This window comes from Argopecten irradians, chromosome 9 (assembly GCF_041381155.1).
Source record: "Argopecten irradians isolate NY chromosome 9, Ai_NY, whole genome shotgun sequence".
NCBI classification, from domain to species: domain Eukaryota; kingdom Metazoa; phylum Mollusca; class Bivalvia; order Pectinida; family Pectinidae; genus Argopecten; species Argopecten irradians.
Genome location: NC_091142.1, coordinates 8,173,351 through 8,194,874, shown reverse-complemented (window position 1 = coordinate 8,194,874; position 21,524 = coordinate 8,173,351). Strand labels below are relative to the sequence as shown.

At 35.8% G+C, this 21,524-nt stretch overlaps 1 protein-coding gene across 1 annotated transcript in view; it reads right to left on the bottom strand.

The window, feature by feature from the left end:
* Positions 1-3: 3 nt before the first annotated feature.
* The window catches only part of LOC138331383 (uncharacterized), a 28,286-nt gene continuing 6,765 nt past the window's right edge, over positions 4-21,524 (bottom strand). The window contains exons 9-21 of the mRNA XM_069278960.1: positions 21,042-21,146; positions 20,477-20,611; positions 19,885-20,232; positions 13,837-14,037; positions 12,842-12,919; positions 12,194-12,292; positions 11,422-11,515; positions 10,318-10,476; positions 9,649-9,860; positions 5,499-5,627; positions 2,607-2,711; positions 1,845-1,979; positions 4-1,213 (exon numbers count right to left, since the gene is read on the bottom strand). Of these exons, the coding sequence (XP_069135061.1) occupies positions 861-1,213; positions 1,845-1,979; positions 2,607-2,711; positions 5,499-5,627; positions 9,649-9,860; positions 10,318-10,476; positions 11,422-11,515; positions 12,194-12,292; positions 12,842-12,919; positions 13,837-14,037; positions 19,885-20,232; positions 20,477-20,611; positions 21,042-21,146 (2,153 nt within the window). The 3' untranslated portion in view covers positions 4-860. The remainder of the gene's footprint in view (positions 1,214-1,844; positions 1,980-2,606; positions 2,712-5,498; positions 5,628-9,648; positions 9,861-10,317; positions 10,477-11,421; positions 11,516-12,193; positions 12,293-12,841; positions 12,920-13,836; positions 14,038-19,884; positions 20,233-20,476; positions 20,612-21,041; positions 21,147-21,524) is intronic.

Genomic DNA, 21,524 nt, shown 5'->3' with positions numbered 1-21,524 from the left:
ATATTTTAAGTATATCAATTTGTCTTATTTGCAGCTACAATCAAATTTATGAACTGATAAATGATTACAGATAGGGACATGTTAATATGGGTTTCCTTTAATGTACACAGCACCTTGTTAGATCTAATGTTGTTTAATTAGAGACCAAAGTCAGTGAACGAGCAGTACAATGTAGTTTTTCATTGTAATGTTTTACAATCCATTTGTATTATTTTACCCAAAAGTTTTACTAAAGTAGATACCTACATATTGTTGTTTGAATTTTACAAAATATGCGTAATCTAGGGTCAAAATGTTGTTAAACTGAAACTATAAGTAATACACTTGTAAGGATACATGCACCTGAAATATTTATTTTTACGATGTTCATCTTTTTTAAAGTTTTTGTTTATATTAAATGAATATAAATCTTTTAGATGCATATTTATTGAAGTACATAATATTTTTGTTATTCATTGAATATTTTCGTGCTATAAATATTTTATTTAATTCAAAAGACAGCTAAACATAAATGTTGTAAGTTCAGATATTTAATGCTGAACGAGTTACAATGTACTATGGATCAAAAGTTTACATAGTCCATGCTTTAAGAACAATCAAATGTTAAATGTTTGCAGAATTTACCATCCAACGGCAGAGATGCGGATGTTATTTCAACACATTCTATTTGTTATGATATTAAGTGTACATATGTAGCAAATTTTTATATCTTATAACAATGTTATTTCATGTATACATAGAAAATTTTGTAATATGTTCCATCTTTCATTTTACAATAAAATTATTATACAAACAATTGGATGATTTCTTCATAGGATTCCATTGGTCCTATACATTGACGAATATCTCTTTATTCAGCTTTATGCAGATCTTCTCTCGGCTGTTATCAAATATTTATTTGCCATGTATCCCGTCAGTCCAGACGCTTCCGGTGAGTAGTCAGCGGCGACACCTGGTGGCAGTTTGAGGTTGAATTCTTGGAGAATCATCGGAATCATCAGCATAAGCTCTTGCTTTGCAGCAGGCTCTCCAAGACATGCTCTCTTTCCGACAGAGAAAGGGAGCCAACTCTGAGGAGTTGGAGCAAGCTTACCTTCGGAAGTCAGGAATCTCTCGGGGTTGAATACCTGAGGCTGATCCCAGTGCTTTGGATCATTGTGTAGGGCCCAATGGTTAATCACGATAGTTGTGTCCTTTGGAATGTCATAACCACCTGGAAAAAAGTAAAACCATGTAATATTTCGTTCTAGACAGTTTTGTTTACGCAGTAAAACCGGCGCGACTACAACTGTTTTATCCTTTGGTATATCATAAATTAACCACATGCACGTACAGAAGTGAAATAATATAATATTTATTTATAGGTCGTTTTAAGTGATTATAAACAACGTTGGTTTGGCCATCGCTGATAAAGTTTATTGACCTTACATGTTATTTTCAGAAGAGTTTGACAAGTATATGTCGTTGCAATTATGACTATGTTTTTTTTAACTGCAGGTCCGTCAGGATTTGTATATGAAATCATGTAAAGCAACGGATTTTACTGTGATTTATTTTTTTACAATTAAGAACTGCAGATGAAGATGTTTCACCATTTCTTATCAACGGTTTAATGAAGACTAGCATGCGATAGTAATAATCTATTTCATATGGTATAAAGACAACACAAAGAGGACGGTAGTCTCTATTTCAAAGAGGTTACATCATGTTGAAATCGATCATTTCTGACCAAGATAAAGTGGTCTAATGAAGCATGTGGTCGCTATACAGAAGTGTTTTACATATCAATACTATAAAACTAAAGAAACGTATTAACTAAATCCAAAATAGGACACTGTACTTACATATTGAGGAATCCACCCGGGCAGCGTGTGCCACACCAAACGGTACTACTGAAGCTATCCTCATCACCTCGTATATCACGGCTTCGGTGTAGGGCAGGTTGACGCGGTCCTGTGTCTTAGGCCTCCGTCCGCTTCCTTCTCGTGGGTAAGATGCCAATATACAAATAAGATACAATGTAAGGATTAGATTCATGTTATGAATATGCCATCTCATCATAGGTATTTGAATTTAAAGTGATTTTCATATGAACATTTTCTAGAATCCTCCATCTTATACATTGTATATTAATGTACGTTATCTTTAACGGTGAATTTGAAGTACTAAACAGTTGTCCTCCAGACGGAGAAAATTAATATAAATTTTAAGTCATTTTTAAATGGAAATTAATAGATTCCTGGTTTTGGACGTTCTAAAAATTTGATTAGAAAATTCATTCAGAATTGATACAGTTGTAAAAGTAGTAATTTTAGTATAATTTCAAGAGGTAAACATTTTGTAATATTCACAGCATATGTGTTAATATCTATCCGTTGAACTCCAACTTATTTTCGCGCGAGATTGAATTTCGCGTATTTTGCGGTCAAGCAGTGATCGCAAAAATTCACCGGCGCGAAAAAGTACAAACAATGTATAAATTCGATTTAAAATAGATCCATATTACTTTTAACTGCAAAATGAAACTGCCCCGTAAATAAAGTTAGGTAAACGCGAAACAAAGTTGTCGCGAAAAGTAGTGAGTTCACAGTAACTCAGTATCATACCTACGGCATTGTCTACTTCCGCCTGAATACGCCTTTGTACGTCTTGGTGATCGGCCAGGTACAATAAACACCATGTCAGTGTCAACCTTGTGGTTTCAAATCCCGCTATTATTGAAAAAAAAAGTTACGTGATGTATAATGTAATTTGGGATGATTTGTGATACCCATCAGCATTATATAAGACACTATTTTGATTTTATTTTCAAAACAAACTTTCAATAGTCGCAATGCCGTTTCTTTGTCTATTTTAGAGTTACCTCCCTTGTGGGGTAGGTATATATTGTTTTGTGAGCGACACGCACGTCGTTGTATCTTTAAAGTATGGCGTTAAGGTCACAACGGCATGACGTCACAATCACTACCTAATCACAAGGGCAGATAACTCTGCAATATGCAAATGCAAAATACATATATCATTAACAACTGCCGTGTGGTAGAATATGTAAAGTAGAATTTGAGCATCTAATACATCCATAAGATTTTGTTGTTAGTTTTTTTTTGTCATTTTTTGATGAACTAATTACGTTTCTACAGTGTGATTCATTGCTGAGGATATTAGGATCAACTGGAAGTTTGAAATGTCTTAAGGCATAAATATCCCGCCTCCATAAAGTTAAGCAGGAAGGTACGTGAAGCGACGGACGGAATTTAACAGATATATATATATATATACATGTAGGTATTAACACTTTAAAGAAATCTTGATCTAAAAACAAGAGGCCCATGGGCCTTAACGGTCACCTGAGTTAGAATATATAATGAAACAAATAATGAAATAAATTAAAGACATACAAACACTATATACTGGGCCTTGAAGTTGGTCAGTGATTTATAAATTTGACTTGTTAGACTATGAAGAGTATTTGCTTCCATCAAGCTGTGAACTTAGAGGTATTTTTTGAAATTTTAATCATTTTGACCCTGTTTGGTCCTGCCCCTCTGGTCCCCCAAGGCGTCATTGAGGACGGATATGGATGTTAAAATGCTATATCTTAGGCTAATAATTCTAATCAAATTTGACTATTTTCCTACGAAAATTGGGCAAATAATGTTCACAAATATGTTAAATGTGTTTTCCCTATATAAACTATAGTAAACTTGACCCCCTCCCCAGGGGGAAACGCGAGACCCCAGGGTCATATAATTCACAATTTTTGTAAAGGACCTTAAGACCTTTCTATTTATGAAAAGTATTTGATTCTACCATTTCCAGAATTTCAGAAGAAGATTTTTGAAGTTTTAGCCTATTTGACCCTTTTTTAGCCCCGCCCCTCTGCCCCCAGGGGGTCGGCCAGGACCAATGTGTATATGATATTAAAATGCTATCTTAGGCTAATAATTCTAACCAAGTTTGACTCGTTTCCAATGAAAATTGAGCGAAACATGCCCATAAATGTGTTTTCCCTATATAAACTATAGTAAACTTGACCCCCTCCCCAGGGGGAAACGTGAGACCCCAGGGTCATATATTTCACAATTTTTGTAAAGGACCTTAAGACCTTTCTATTTATGAAAAGTATTTGATTCTACCATTTCCAGAATTTCAGAAGAAGATTTTTGAAGTTTTAGCCTATTTGACCCTTTTTTAGCCCCGCCCCTCTGCCCCCAGGGGGTCGGCCAGGACCAATGTGTATATGATATTAAAATGCTATCTCAGGCTAATAATTCTAACCAAGTTTGACTTGTTTCCAATGAAAATTGAGCAAAACATGCTCATAAATGTGTTTTCCCTATATAAACTATAGTAAACTTGACCCCCTCCCCAGGGGGGAAACGTGAGACCCCAGGGTCATATGATTCACAATTTTTGTAAAGGACCTTAAGACCTTTCTATTTATGAAAAGTATTTGATTCTACCATTTCCAGAATTTCAGAAGAAGATTTTTGAAGTTTTAGCCTATTTGACCCCTTTTGACCCCGCCCCTAAGACCCCTGGGGGTCAGTCATAGAAAATTTGTTAATAGGATTAAATGGCCTTCTCATACTGATAATTCTGACAACATTTGACTCATTTCCTATTACAAATGACCAAATAATGCACAAAAATGTGTTTTCCCAATATAAAACTATAGTAAACTTAACCCCCTCCCCAGGGGGAAACCAGAGACCCCAGGGTCATATAATTCACAATTTTTGTAAAGGACCTTAAGACCTTTCTATCTATGAAGAGTATTTGATTCTACCACATCTGTGAGTAGAGAAGAAGATTTTTGAAATTTTACTCAATTTTACCCCTTTTGGCACCTCCCATAGCCCCCTGGGGGGTGGGGACCATATAATTCACAATTTTGATTGGCCTTATGCCTTAGAAGGTTTGTGCAAAATTTCATTGAAATTGCTTCAGCAGTTTTGGAGAAGAAGTCGAAAATGTAAATTGTTTACGGACATACGACGGACGACGCACGACGCACGACGGACGACGGACGACGACGGACAAAAGGCGATTAGAATAGGTCACTTGAGACTTCGTCTCAGGTGACCTAAAAAATTGATTGCAAATTGACCTGAATTTCCGGTCAAGGAATTTTAATCTTAAATTGACCACAATTTCCGGTCAAGGAATTTTAATCTGAAATTGACCAGAATTCCGGTCAATTTCGTGTCAAAATTTCTTGATTTGAAATTCGGGTTGGTTATCTTGTCATATCATATATATGCAACATTCATTCAGGATGATGAAACCATTAAAAGACGTCGACACACTGCAAAAGGATACAGATAGACCTGTTGTGGATTTCAGGCAATTAATTAGAGGGGTTTATTAACAAGCAAAAAAAAAAATAACCCCAAAAAAACACCAACATTTCAATACTGCCTAATATAATGTCACGCTGCCTTATACAAATGTATATAATATAATATCACGCTGCCTAATATAATGAGACGCATTACCGAAGAACAGATCAGCGATTGTCTGCCGTAGATGTACATCCGTTAATTGACTCAGCAGTTCAGCATCTTCTTCATCCTCGGCTTCTTTACGTGTCTGGATTACAAAGTCTGTTACATCCCTGATGTTATCTACACCAACAACAGAAGTAAACAAATATTGTTGATGTATAAAAATATCACATAAACATCGGATATATCTAGCAAGTCAAGAACTTCAGATTTTAGTAAATATATCTTGAAAAGCACACAATAGTGGGTTTCCTCAGTACTGTTGTCAGGTAGTGGTCATTTTTTCGGATGTTTTTTTTTCTCTCTTAAAACTCTGGATTTCTAACGTCCAAACCTGACTCATTACCAAGAGACAAAACTGGCATACATTTCCGTGTCAACTTGTAACAATAATATGACGCTGTAAACACATGTGGCGAATGTGTGGTTTACATTACTGATAGTGACGTTGATTTTGCATTTGATGGACCTGCATGTACAAACATGTCGCTATAGCAACTTCAACTGTCGATATGTCATCCTCTTCTTTTAATTTGTATGCGGGGAAAAATATCATGCATGGGCCATATAACCATACAGATAGGGATATGTCATACCCCATGAAAGATTTTAGAAAATTTTATATGTGAAGATCTTTCATGTAAGACATTTTTATGTATACATTAGCTAAGTGTATTCGCTAACATGGCAAATATGGATAATCGACGGTACATGGTATCATCTTAAATGGTGAAATCTAAACCCTCGGTGAACATAAATAAATGTTCAATTAACGTATGGACATTCATGAATTACATCTCGGGGTGTGTTTCCTTGTAATATTCTCAAGGTAGGGAAATATCATGATAGTCGAACTAAAAACGCCCAAAAGCTTTGATAAACAAGTCCACAGAAGTAGAAATTCAAGAAATCAAAGTGATTTAAAGATTCTCCACCACTGTCAAATGGCATTTTGTCTCTATAACAAGAGGCCCATGGGCCTTAACGGTCATCTGACTCATTGCACAAAACAACAAAGTCACAGTATAAAGTATTGGTTAAAGATTAATATAAACAATACGAGGAACTCCTTAGATGAATATGTAAGTTTCTGAAATAGGTAAATGTCATTTGTTGAACAAACTTGGTAGCCCTTCATCCATATATGGTTGTAACCCATTTATGGATTAATATAAGGAGGAGTCAGATTTTAAAGCCAAATTTCAGCAAAGCTTCCATTTTGGACATCCGCCGTACTATCCCCATGGGTCTTAGCTCGGTCCTTTATAAAATATGATTGTCCTCACCTGAAGTTCCCCCTTCTGAATCAATTAAAACCCCTATAGACCAATTTTCCTTGAGATCGGAGACTGAAACCTGAAAACAGGAAGTGGGTCAGCGGCCATCTTGAAATACTAAAATCTTCACGAAAACGTTTGCATGTTGTTCTGCATCAATTTAAACCCCTATAGACTAATTTTCATTGAGAACAGAGACCGAAACCTGAAAACAGGAAGTGGGCCAGCTAAAATTAAGAAAATATGCCCTTTTGGGGCCCCACCCCTCAGCCCCTAGGGGTCGGACCACACTCATTTATATAAAATATGATTGTCCTTCCCCAATGATGTTTCACACCAAATATGGATGAAATTCATCCAAGGATGAAGGAGGAGTAGGATTTAAAAGCTTAAATTAAGAAAATTTCCCCTTTTGGGGCCCCGCCCCCTCTGCCTCTTGGGGTCGGACCTATCTCATTGATATAAAATATGATTGTCCATCCCCAATGATGTTTCACAGCAAATAAAGATGAAATCCATTCAAGAATGAAGGAGGAGTAAGATTTTAAAGCTAAAATTAAAAAAATTTCCCCATTTGTGGCCCCACTTCTCAGCCCCTAGGGGTCGGACCAGGCTCATTTATATAAAATATGATTGTCCTTCCCCAATGATATTTTACACCAAATATAGATGAAATCCATCCAAGGATGAAAGAGGAGTAGGATTTTAAAGCTTAAATTAAAAAAATGTGTACTTTTGGGGCCCCACCCCTCAGCCCCTAGGGGTCGGACCACGCTCATTTATATAAAATATGATTGTCCTTCCCCAATGATGTTTCACACCAAACATGGATGTAATCTGTCCAAGGATGAAGGAGGAGTAGGATTTAAAAGCTTAAATTAAGAAAATTTGCCCTTTTGGGGCCCCACCCCTCAGCCCCTAGGGGTCGGACCAGGCTCATTTATATAAAATATGATTGTCCTTCCCCAATGATGTTTCACACCAAATATGGATGAAATCCATCCAAGGATGAAAGAGGAGTAGGATTTTAAAGCTTAAATTAAGAAAATTTGCACTTTTGGGGCCCCACCCCTCAGCCCCTAGGGGTCGGACCAGGCTCATTTATATAAAATATGATTGTCCTTCCCCAATGATGTTTCACACCAAACATGGATGTAATCTGTCCAAGGATGAAGGAGGAGTAGGATTTAAAAGCTTAAATTAAGAAAATTTGCCCTTTTGGGGGCCCCATCCCTCAGCCCCTAGGGGTCGGACCAGGCTCATTTATATAAAATATGATTGTCCTTCCCCAATGATGTTTCACACCAAATATGGATGAAATCCATCCAAGGATGAAAGAGGAGTAGGATTTTAAAGCTTAAATTAAGAAAATTTGCACTTTTGGGGCCCCACCCCTCAGCCCCTAGGGGTCGGACCAGGCTCATTTATATAAAATATGATTGTCCTTCCCCAATGATGTTTCACACCCCACATGGATGTAATCTGTCCAAGGATGAAGGAGGAGTAGGATTTAAAAGCTTAAATTAAGAAAATTTGCCCTTTTGGGGCCCCACCCCTCAGCCCCTAGGGGTCGGACCAGGCTCATTTATATAAAATATGATTGTCCTTCCCCAATGATGTTTCACACCAAATATGGATGAAATCCATCCAAGGATGAAAGAGGAGTAGGATTTTAAAGCTTAAATTAAGAAAATTTGCCCTTTTGGGGCCCCACCCCTCAGCCCCTAGGGGTCGGCCCAGGCTCATTTATATAAAATATGATTGTCCTCCCCCAATGATGTTTCACACCAAATATGGATGTAATCCGCTCAAGGGTTAAGGAGGAGTAGGCTTTTGTATAAATAGTCTTACGCACGACGCACGGCGGACGGCGGACGGCGCACGGCGCACGGCGCACGGCGCACGGCGGACGGCGCACGACGACGGACAAAACACGATGACAATAGGTCATCCTGACCTTCGGTCAGATGACCTAAAAAAACAAGAACAAACGATTTAATATTTTCCTTCAGTTAAAAAAAGTTACTTATTTAACACTATTAACACCATGGAAAAGTTTGAACTTCCTTTTTTTTACTTCAAGATAAAGATATTAACAATAATTAATTGCATCCTGAAAAAACGTAGCAATATGTCGTATAAGGAATGAAGGACTGATTGCGCATGCATAATACATTATATTATATTATATTGTGTGTTAAAGGGCCACTACCTTTCCGAAACAGCTTTTAATTTTTAAAATAGGAATGTAAAATGAGATCAATAATTTTGTAGAGTCGCAGAAGTTATTAACAATACGTTTACTAGCACACTTATCAACACTTCAGAACCGTTTAGTTAGAATAAATAAAATGGTAATTTTCATAACGCGGGTCGTTTTATGTTTCCCGCCGTCGTCCTAAATGCCGCGCGGTAGTTGACTTTCACTGCGCCAGATGGCAAAACAGCGAAATGAATCTCCACTGTTATCGTACATTAGACAGGAAATTTTGCATATGTTTGGTGTTGTAACCTCATCTTAAGCCATCGATATATATTTTCTTTTGTAATTAATGTTTTTAAGAAACCTATAAATTTTGCTCCGGAAAGGTAGTGGACTTTAATTAAATATCACAGAAACACAATTTAACAAAGCATGACAATTTATTGACTCGAGCCCTATCCGGGCCTCGAACTCACGATCTACGGCACCCAATCGCCCAACTGTATGATAATTAGACATATATTTATATAAACACGATTAAACACCAATTATTGTTCAAATGCTGAGTATCATTTATGCTCTGTCGACGGAAGAGAATTTTTAACGAAACGATATTCAGGTACCGTCGTTAATGTAAAATGTAGATTTATAAATTACTTACTTGAATCAAAGCTGTCTACGTGTTCTTTAAATTCGTTTAAAAGAAAGTCGAGCACTGTGTTGAAATAACCCAACACTTTTTTGTACTGTTGACTTGGCCAGAGTTTGGCCAAAATAGGGAAAACATCTTCTAGCAGACCATGTCCAAATTCCTTTATAAAATCGTTGTCAGCGTCCATAAACGTATTAAACGTCTTGTCGTTGAAGTCGTACCTTTAAAAGAAAACGGACATCATTTCTTGGGGTGCGGGAGGAAGGAGGTATAAAATGATTAATAGCAGTAGATCGAGATAGTGCGACTTATACAAGCTGTGCAATCAATAATGATTTGTAAAGAGGAAAATGAGTATTGTTGAGATCTCTCCCAGACCAATTCTTTTGTGAAAGATTTCTGGTCACCACTGAATTTTAAACATTTGATAAAAGACACGAATTGACAAATTGTGATCAAAACAAAGTCATCCTTGACTTTTGAGCAAATTAGGCGCACGAATGTCTAGGAATTAATCTTATGTTATATTTTTTACTTCTTTATTTTTGTGAATAATTTCTGGTCGCCTCTGAATTTTATACATCTAATGTATTAAATTATAGATTATTGACCATCTTATTAAGCTTATCTATAGCAGTATCATTTTAACATTCTAGAGCTAGTACAGTCCAAACTTACACTTTATTGAAGCAGAGGCCACACAAGACATTGAAGATGGCGTGGTCTAGATAGGCGTGTGGGGTGAATGGTTTGCCATTGGTGTTGGTCAGAAGGTTAGATAACTCCTTCATGGAGGCGAGCACAGCCGTCTCCTGTTTGTCCCCTCTCAGGTACTTCCTATAGGATGTCAAATATATCATATTAGCTGACATAGTTTTATATTGTGTTAGGACGAGAACTCGCACGTAGCCATGTTGTTATGCAGGTTTAAGTCAAAGTTTACGTTTTTCTCTTTATGTAACTTATGTGAAACAATTTGACTGGAGTCAGTTGTAGTGAACAAAGTTTGACATAGTTATATAAGACCGTTACTTAAGTACCAGTCTGCTCAAGAATTATGCGGGGACATTTTTTTCACATTTCAAAAATCAAAATTTTGGATGTTTGCATGACTAAGGATTTTAACTAATGCCGATACTTCTGGTTTCGAGACCTCGGGCCTGTACCATTAACATTCCTTAATCGGTCAAATGTTTCATGAAATACACAATTGAAGCGATGTTGCTTGGTTGTTGAACGTCTTATTACTAATTCAGATCATTCATATGGATGTCAATCATGTAAACAATGCTTTCCGTGTGGTGCTTGTGTGTTTTGGGAGATTGTGGATGGTATTCTCTGAGCATAGTTGAAGGAGATAATTCGTTATTGCTTAAGAACTCTCATTTATGCAATGCTTTCCATGTGGTAATTACTTGTGTGTTTTGGGAAATTGTGGTATGGTAAATTCGTTATTGCTTAAGAACTCTCATGTATGCAATGCTGTCCATGTGGTAATTACTAGTGTGTTTTGGAGATTGCGGTTGTGTATATCTAGGTTCACAATTTGAAAAACTTTCGTTTATGCTATGTCATATTGTCATTGGATAATGTGTGAGAAATGCAAATCTGATAGTTTTAGCGGCATTATTCCTGTGTAAGCTTCCATGTATGTAATATGTTTCATGTGTTACTTACTTTTGTTTTGATAGGCTATGCTATGTATTAAGGGTATAGTTGGAGAAAGATATTTCGTTAATGCTATGTCATATTGTGTTTGTATCATGTGTGAAATCTACAAACCTGAGAGCCTTGGCGGCAATCTTCCTGTGTAGTCTCCATGTTGGTGTGTACTGTGATAAGAAGATGTCCCGGCCGCCTTCGCTCATCTCCTCACCTGTTTGTTGATTACAGGGTAGTGCATTAGTTTCATATCGTTATATATTTGTTATTTTTAAAGGTGCAATTCACATACAGTCGAAACTCGTTATCTCAAAATCGCTTGCCTCGAAATTCCGGTTGAGTCGAATTAATTTTGAAGTCCCGATTTTGTCCTTCTTTTTATATGTATTTTAAGATCGGATGACTCGAAACTCCGGTTGAGTCAAAGTCAAGTCTCCTGGTCTCTAGTATGTATGTATATTATTTTTAATGTGTGTATATTTTATATGAGATTTTAAGAAACCAGTCAAACATGATTTTAGTTTTGCGGGCCTTGACTAGCAAAAAAATAAAACTTCCACACTATTTCATACAAAATAACAATTCTTTTTTATCAAATGACTTCAACAAGCTACATCCAGAATGTGTTGAATCCTGACGTCACAATATTCTATATTGAGGTTATGATGTTACAATGAGTGTCTAGCGCTTGACAGTCAATGGAAAGCGCTCCAAATGAAACACTAGTGACACATTTAACAAAATTATGATTATGTGATAAGACCTATAGTCTATAGAGTGACTACCGTAGTTATTCCACTCTCCGCTAGGTTTCGCTTCAATATGAGCGAAGCCTAGCGGAAAGAATTGGTACTAAGGCAAGTAATCCAGTCGAAAGTAGAATACTCCTTACCAGAGACAGTGACGGGTCTGTTGGCGAAGTCCGCTCCCTTGGTAACCATGGCTTCCGTAACCGCTTCGATTGTATTCAGAATTACCATCTGCATTGGTCCTATCAGAAAACAATCAATCAAGGCCAAACATTATAAACATTCCTTATCTGTAAGGGATTCCTAAACTTAAAATTCAACAAAGGAAGGCATTACGGAAGTTAAAGAACCGTCTTAAGTAAAGGTGATTTCCTTAGCTTATGCAGTGCTTTCCTATGGGAAATGTTAAGTTTAGGAATTCCTTAAAGTTAAGGAATGTTCATGAAACTGAGTCATACATGTGTGACTTTTTATGAGTTTTTTTTATTTTTATGAGTTTTTTTTTATTTCCTAGCTGCAAAACCTATTGAAATCTTAATAAACATCGATGATGACACCTTTCGTACAGGCTGGTAACAATGTCGGTATTAAACTACATCTTTTTAGTCCGAGTACACTCTATTAGTGCTGACTTCATTGATATGAAACTGATAGACGTTAAAAAAACGCTATATATAGTATTATAAGGTTGGCTGGTATTATGGCTATACTTTGAAAGGGATACATTTTAAACAAAATGAATTACTGTAATAGCTCTGACAAAATCGTTTTTGTTGATATCGAATCCCTACCAAACTGTATAGTAATGTCTGGTCCATATTTGTCAGACAGCTTGGCACAGGTCTCGTGAAGCTTGGAATCTCCCAAAACTGTCAAACAACAAACACAGTAACAGAGGCTTTTACAAATCAATGTCAAATTTAAGAACTAGAAACTAAATAATGCAACAAAAACACCTATCCGCTATTAATATCAATGATGAACAGTCCCAATAAACTCAGAAAACAACAAATTTTTTATCATCCTTCTTGGACTCGCAATGGAGTAAAAACGATCACATGTAACGCAGTTGCACCAACACATCCTGTAAACCCACTTTCTTTCGCGGCTACTAAATTTCGCGGTTTCATTTCAAAACATTTTATCGGGATTAAGTTTCGCGGATTTAAAATTGAATGGAATTGCCTTTCAATTTAATTGTACAGGAATTGTGGAAATTACTGAATTCGAAAATACTGAATTCGCGGAGATACTGATTTCGCTGAGATACACTTTCGCGCGGAATTCGCGAACATGTATTGCTCACAGACGAAAGGTGGTTTACAGCCAAAAAAAAAAAAAAAAAAAATATTGATTTGCGCGGGTTCTTATGAAAAAGGAAGAAAAGTAATATGAGCTCATGCCCGGATAATTAAGCAGTTCTATTTGCGACATCAAGAATTCCCATCTAGGAAACCTGGTTCTTAACATTTTTTTTAATAAGAAATGGCAGCACAACAAAATCCAACCCTGTTATATGTTTAGAACGATATATGACTGACACAGTTCGAAGTTGTATAACTTGTGCCCGATTCAGTTTTGAATTTGTTCAAATAAAATATGTTTAAATTAAACCTATAGCTCAAATGAACCTTTATAAAGAACATTTTACATAACCATTTTTTTTTTTAAATTTGTTATCATAATCAAAGTTCTTGTCAGTCAAGTGTTCATATTCCAGAGAAAAAAATGAATGTAATTCATTATACTGACAGTTAGGTACAGGAAGTAGTTTGTTGATACATACGACTGTAGTTCCCGACAACTGGTAAAGCAAGAGGCCCTGGCGGAAGGCGGTACCTATTTCTTCTTATCAACCAATAAACAGCGAGACCGGCGCTGACGCCCACCAAACAAGTAGTCGGGGTGACTTGGCTCCGAAGGTCTGACGTCATTTCCCGTAGGTGACGCATGCCCAGTTGTACTTGTTTCTGGAATTCCTCCATTGTTTACTGGAAGGTGTTATTCTTGTTAATTAATAGATTAAAGATTTTTGTTTAGATGTATGAATCTTACTTTTTACGAAATTAGTATAATAAAAGATGCTCCACCGCCGACTTCCCAAATTATTCTTGTTTTTTGCTTTTGGTGCATGCGCAATCAGTTGTTTATTCGATATAGGACACAGTGCCACGGAATTCTTTTCGGGATGCAATTAAATATTTTTAACAGTTTCGTCTTAAAATCAAATTAGAAGCAAAAAAACTTTTCAATGGCGGTAATGGTGTAAAGTGAGTAACTTTTGTAATTGAAAAAAATACTAAATCGTCTGCTCCTATTTTTGACAAGAGAAAAAATACCATTCTTCAGCAGTGGAGGATCTTTAATAGACATTATTAGATTTTTTTTTCAAAGTTATTATTTTTGAAAATATTCATTTTTTTTTAAATTTAAGAAATACAACTATCTTTACTTTTACAAAATTATGACTATCCTCGGATAAATAGAAACAAAAGAGCTAAGTAATATCCATCTTGTACCTCTTGATATGGCCGACTACAGCATCATATCAAAAAGACCATAAAGTTGAGGATAGATTTTACATAGCCATTATAATTATTGTTCCATATGCATGAGGATTACCACGATACCGATAAGAAGTATATTTGTCAAAAAGAAGACATTTGTCCTTTTTAAATTGTATATTTTTTCTCCCTCTGAAGGACGATTTTTGAAAGTTTATTTTTTATCAAACATATTAATCTCGAATATGTGCTTAGAGACTTGGAGGAGACTTGGAGGATGCAGTGGCAAACTTAAGGTAGCTCCATACTTTTGGAAAAACCCATGTCATTTTTTTCTAACAGGTCTTATTTTCTTGCATTTTTCATGTAGATTTCAAATCTGTAAAGATATATGGGTGCTCTCGAACTACTTTTTGAGATATTTGAGCTTGAAATATACCATCCATGCAAATTTGCTGACCGAAAATAGAAATATTCATAAAATTATGTTTTCTGTAATATTAGGGTGAATGTAGTCTCGATCCTGTTGATTTTTTGTCCTAAATTTCTTACGATAGAACAATATACAAAACTATTTTATTTTTACAAATGCTAACTAATTTTTGTTATTTCCCAGGACCGTTTCTATACGTAATTACCATGTTTTGCCATATTTTCGCCCGTAAAAAATCAATGAATAGGCCAAAAAGGAAATGAAAACCCATGTCAATTTCACAATATTTGTATATGATATGCCCAAGGTAATATGTTTTTCAAATATCATATAAAAACACGGGGTCCTCGATCAAAATTTCACAATTTTGTAAGCTGAAGTTTGTAACTCGCAACCCTACCCCCATTTCATCCAGTGCTAAGATAGGTTATATTTGACTATTTTTTGAAAATCATGCCGCAAAAAAACATTCCACATCAGTTCATACGTTTTTGTGATATTATATCTGGTTTATGTCTGTTTGTTTTTATGATTTTCTCCAAATTGTGTGTTTAAAGGAAATCCGAATGCGATTTTTTTAGAATTCCGGAATTTCGGTCCGGCCGGGTCCCGTCTTATGATTTATAGCGACGAACGGCACTTCCGGTGTTTAAAAATCCATTCCCATTTACGACAGGGACCGCAAAAACCTCAGAGATAGCATATAATTTTCACTTCATTGCTTTTATTTGATTTATTTAATGATTTTAAACATTCAATGTTATATGTAGACAATTTTCACCTATTGAAAAAATATCCAAGTGTGATGTCGTGGCGTATCGGAAACCATTCTGGAATTCAAAACAACCTCCGCACTTCCGGTATAGCGTCATATGAATTGGCGCGATTTTCAAAAGTATGGACCTACCTTAACATCGAAAAAATGAATATGACAATGTCCTTCATTCCTGAAGTTGTCCTCTTTCAAAGTGCATGAAACAAATGCATACTGATTTAAAATGTGATGTCGCATCGTTTCCTTTGTTGTTTCCTAGTGTAATTACAATTACTATTTAGTCTGTAGTTACCACACTTCACTCGTAGAAACAATCATTTATTGTTCATGAACTTTAATAATTATCGAATTGGTTCTAGATATTAAAGAAAACCACGGCAAGCCTCGGGTTTTCCAACATATTGTGACCCCGGTTAGAATATCCCTATCCTTCGTATCCACATATGAAAGAGTCTTATAGTTATAATTAAGTTCTATTACATATTATCTGTTTTCGTATAGGTTTTAAATTTATTGAATGCTACCAGGACGGTGTCGATATATCGACACCATTTTGAAAAAGTTGTGGTTTGGTTAACTCAACTTAAATTTAGAAAACCAAATGCATACAAATATTAGAATCCTATTTTAGGTATTGTGGTTCTTTGTCATGATTTAACTGATGAGAAATCACGATCAGGAGTCAAAATATAGGACACTGTAGTATTCATCTATTTCCAGACTTTTAACTATATCTCCTGTCGTTGTATGCTCTGTATAGTCGAATACATCACACAAAACAATAAATTGTTTGGCCTGCATTCCATTTCATTCGCCTATACTGTACCTAGGTATACAAAGTGTGATTGAATGTAAGTATGCTTTTAATACTTTAAATAACACTGCAACTACATATAAAGTATTATGTGAACTTCCGCCTGCTGATATGTAAAACACATTAGGTCAACCAGTGCAGTTTTGTCGGCGTTACATTGATAGATATATCATTGTTATTATTATTTACAAAGCATATCACCATGGTAATTTTATAAATCTGACGTTTGGAAGTGTTAATCCAAGTAGAGTGTTTATAAATAATACAATACCTTACTATTAAAACCTATCCTGCATTGTCAATCAAATATCTGTGAAAATGTACGCAAATGATCTGAACATTCCCATGTATAATAGTTGATATAGACCTTGTCTCATTGACTTACTTTGGTCCTCTGCTCTACTTATCACCGCATGTAAAGCGCGTGGAGTTATTTTTCAAACACAACTTTGATCTACTTCCGGAGAGGGGTCATCAAGGTCACTGACTGTCTATTTCGTTATAACTTAGAATATATACAGACGAAACATACTCACGCGTTCTGTGTGACTCGGCTGATCGGCAATGCACAAAGACAAATTCTTGTTCTTAAACTAATCAAACATCCTCATATCATATATGTTTTCCCTAGTGATAGAGTCAGTATAGATTATTTAGCCAGCATAGCTGCCTATGTTATCTGCTACGGTAGGCAGTAGGTGAATGCAGGATATCGTGATTGACATATTTAGTTCGTATGTACTGTTTTTTATCTCCTACGGAAGGCTAGACGGGACAGCTGTTTTGTATCCCGTATCTACCTGTATGACTACAGTACAGAAGGCGTACATTGTCATTGGATATGACGATGTGATCTTAAAAAGTCGACTTATATCATCGTGTTTTATTTTCATCTCCTTTAATTATAAATCAATATGATATGCAGATTATAACATTTAACACGTGTTTATATGGAGCTTTTTATCAGAACATTTTTGTTTAATTTTCAGAAACTCAAACAGTGTCGTTTTATCATATTTCTTTTACATACATGATAACATCATTTTTCCCCATTGCCATTAACGCACTATTTATTTCATTTCAAAATATTTTTATTAAATCAAGAGATTTAATAGGGATTGGGCAGCAGGCTATGCCTATATAAGCCCTCTCCCTGTGGATACATACATGTACATCTCAAAATAATATATATAATATATGCTATTTTACAGACAATATTGAAAGATGCTCCACCGCCGTCAGATCATAAATGATATTCATCATTTGAACAATAATTGATGTTTAATCGTGTATACATATATCTAGTTAACACAAAAAATAATATAAAATAATTCATTTCACCTTTGGTGCATGCGTATTCAGTACTTCATTCCATATAGGATATAGTGTCACGGATTTTTTCGGGATGCAATTAATTATTTTTCATATTTTTAATTTGAAGTAAAATTAGAAGCTCAAACATTTCAAAGGTGGTAAAGATGTAAAGTAAGTAACTTTTGTAACTGAAGAAAAATGCGAAATCGTTTGCTTCTGTTTTTGATAATGAAAAAAATAGCATTCGTCAGCGGTGGAGCATCTATTTAGGATACACTTGTAAGTAATACTATGATAACACTCCAATGATGAGCAGGTATAAAAAGCATGTTAAGGATATATATATATATACATGTTTTTGTTTATAGTTAAAATGTGGATACTGTATAGCCAGATAATGATAAGTTGAAATTTATAATGGATTCATATCAGTTCAATATATATGCAGTTCCTTGATTTAAATAAGTTGATATTGATTTGAATTTAATTTGAATTTGGATCCCTCAATATCACTCCCACACAAGCCATTCCTAGTGACCGGGCAGTACTAAAAAGTCCATAGTGTTACCACTGAGTACTGGTCCTAGTCAGGAATGTCCAGAGAAAGAGCTATGCTGAGGGAGTATATTAAAACATATGCATATAAATTAATTTATTTTATAACATTGGAGAAAATGGAGTATTTATCTAAATATATATAGAATACAATATATATATCAAATAATAGTTATGATAATGGTGACTATTCCGTAGGCTAAGAACACGATAACACGTACAATACATTATATGTAATAGAAGTAGACCTAGAGGGCTTTTTTTTGCTTCATGAACCAATCATCATGGTTTGTGTCCGTTGAAGAGGAAGATCTCTTTTCAGATTATGTTTGTTTGTTTGTTTAGTTTTACGTCCTATTAACAGCCAGGGTCATGTAAGGACGTGCCAGGTTTGTTGGTGGAGGAAAGCCGGAGTACCCGGAGAAAAACCACCGGTCAGCGGTCAGTACCTGGCAACTGCCCCACATGGGATTCGAACCCGCATCCCAGAGGTGGAGGGCTTGTGGTAATATGTCGGGACATCTTAACCACTCGGCCACCGCGGCCCTATTCAGATTATGTATCGATAAATAACATTAACTGATATACTTAATGTCATATATCATTCTGTTGTTTTCTTGGTCAAGAGAATCAGTATGATACTGCATACTGGTTTGTAAATGATGGAAAACAAAAGATTGCTGATAAACAGGTCATTTTTGTAATCATATTTTTCAAAACAATACACACACACTGCATGTTAATGTGGAGAGGGAATGGTAATGAAGTATACATTGTAAAAGTTAAATAAGGTTTACTAGAAAATACATGTAGTAACGGATTTATATATAAAAAAATAAACAATGAGGATTCCATTTGATAAATTAAATTTAAACGTATTAGATAATTGTATAATTTGGTTTATTCATAAGCATTGAAACTGGTTGTTTCCTACACTCTTCAAATATTGGCAACAACACAAAAACTTGAATGTTTACTTTTTAAGAACGATAGATACAAAACATCATGTGGGTAAACTCATATCTTCAAACATAAATGTAACAATGATGTTCTAATATTTGATTCCTTCAGAAACGATGATTATGGAAGTTAAAAAAAAAACAAAAAAAAACAACGACAATACTAATATTGTTCCTTTGCGACACGGGGGCGCGATAGCCGAGTTTAGTTTATGATATAAGGTGATCCGACATATTACCATTAGCCTTCCACATAAGTTCGATTCTCATGTTGGGTACATATTTGGCAGGTACTGACTGACTGACCGGTAGCTTTTCGCATGATACTCAGATTTTTCGGCGAATCATAATCTTGAAACATCCTTGCATGATTTCTGTTGTCAATAGCGCGTAAACAAACACACATCTTTGCGAAACAAATAAAGCACAGCTCCTTTTCTAATCACATAAATAATTAAAAAAATGTTAAAGTGTCTTATTAAACCCGTTTCTCTGCTTCAATCAGGTATCTATTGGCCATGTAGCCCGCTAGACCTGACGATTCCGGTGAGTAGTCAGCTACAACGCCCGGGGGTAACCTGAGGGTGAACTGATGAAGTATGACCGAGATTATCAGTAAAAGTTCTTGCTTCGCTGCGGACTCTCCCAGACATGCCCTCCGACCCACAGAGAACGGGAGCCAACTCTGAGGGGTTGGAGCAAGCTTCCCGTCCGGCGTCAGGAACCTCTCGGGGTTGAATACTTCAGGCTGGTCCCAGTGCTTTGGATCATTGTGTAGAGCCCAATGGTTGATGAGGATGGTTGTGTTCTGTGGAATATCGTATCCACCTGTAAGAAATGAAATGCGTTATTTCCATTATAATATATTTCTATTTCACGAAATCAGAAGAAACGTTACAAAAACCAACTCTTGACCTGATATCAGCCCTTTTGCCTGTGACCCTTGACCTGATATGCCGGTTTCGTGGTGATAATGGGCGCAATATTAAAATTATCATATAACAGCCTCTAATTATTCTACTTCAAATTATTACACATTGTGAAAAATATTGTTTTTACTTTTGAAACGTACAGATGGTGGAGTCAACCCCAGCAGCGTGTGCTACGCCGAGAGATACAACCGTCGCAGCTCTCATAATCTCATACAGGACAGCCTGTGTGTAGGGTAGGTCGTCTCGGTCCATTAATGTTGGCAGACGACCTCTACCTGCATCAAAGATAATCCATTTTATTGGTTATTATTATACTGCCATATAGAAAACAGCAGTCGCACTCACGTTAAACTTAAAGCAGAAACACTTTCACAAAGTCTCTAAGTTTCTTAAACAAAATGCTTGATACTGTACAATCTAGTGTCATATTGTATTTATAAACCACGTGCATCATTAAGTAAAATCAATATAGCTGAATATATTACAATTACAGCATAATGCATTTGTTGAAAGTTTCGGTAAATCCATGGAATTATTTCCGTTGACACATTTTTGAGATGATGCTGTAAGAAATTTGAATAAAAATATGTTCACTTGCCTAAAAGCGATATTGTGTTTTTATTCATTTACTTTCACTTGAAATAATTCAATGACTGATCGGAAATAGTTTGTGACCACTGGCTACAGCAATAAATATTCACATACCCACGACGTTGTCTATTTCAGCCTGTGCTCGTTTTTGTACTTCGGGATGATCGGCTAAGTACAGAAGTCCCCAGGTCAGAGTAAAACGAGAACTTTCAAATCCTCCTATTGTCAAAATAATGTTGGTAGCAAAATACTTTATCCAGTAACTGGAAGTATATCTGCTCAGAATATTACATAAGATTCATAAAATTTATCATACTAGAAGTTAAGTTACATTATGTCTTCATAAAGCTAATAACTTTATGTCACCGAAAAGTCATATAAAAGTAAGAACTTTGTTTCCATCTTTACTGGCAGACGACCGATTCTCGCCAAGTACCGATTCTTGCCATCGCACGTGTATTTGAATGGCTACACACGAATTTCCATACATAAAATCATGCAGTTTCTACAATATTGCTTGGAAATTCGTGGGTAATCATACAAATATGATTTACTCATGGCGAGAATTGGCCGCCGACCAGTAATGCTCGATGGTTT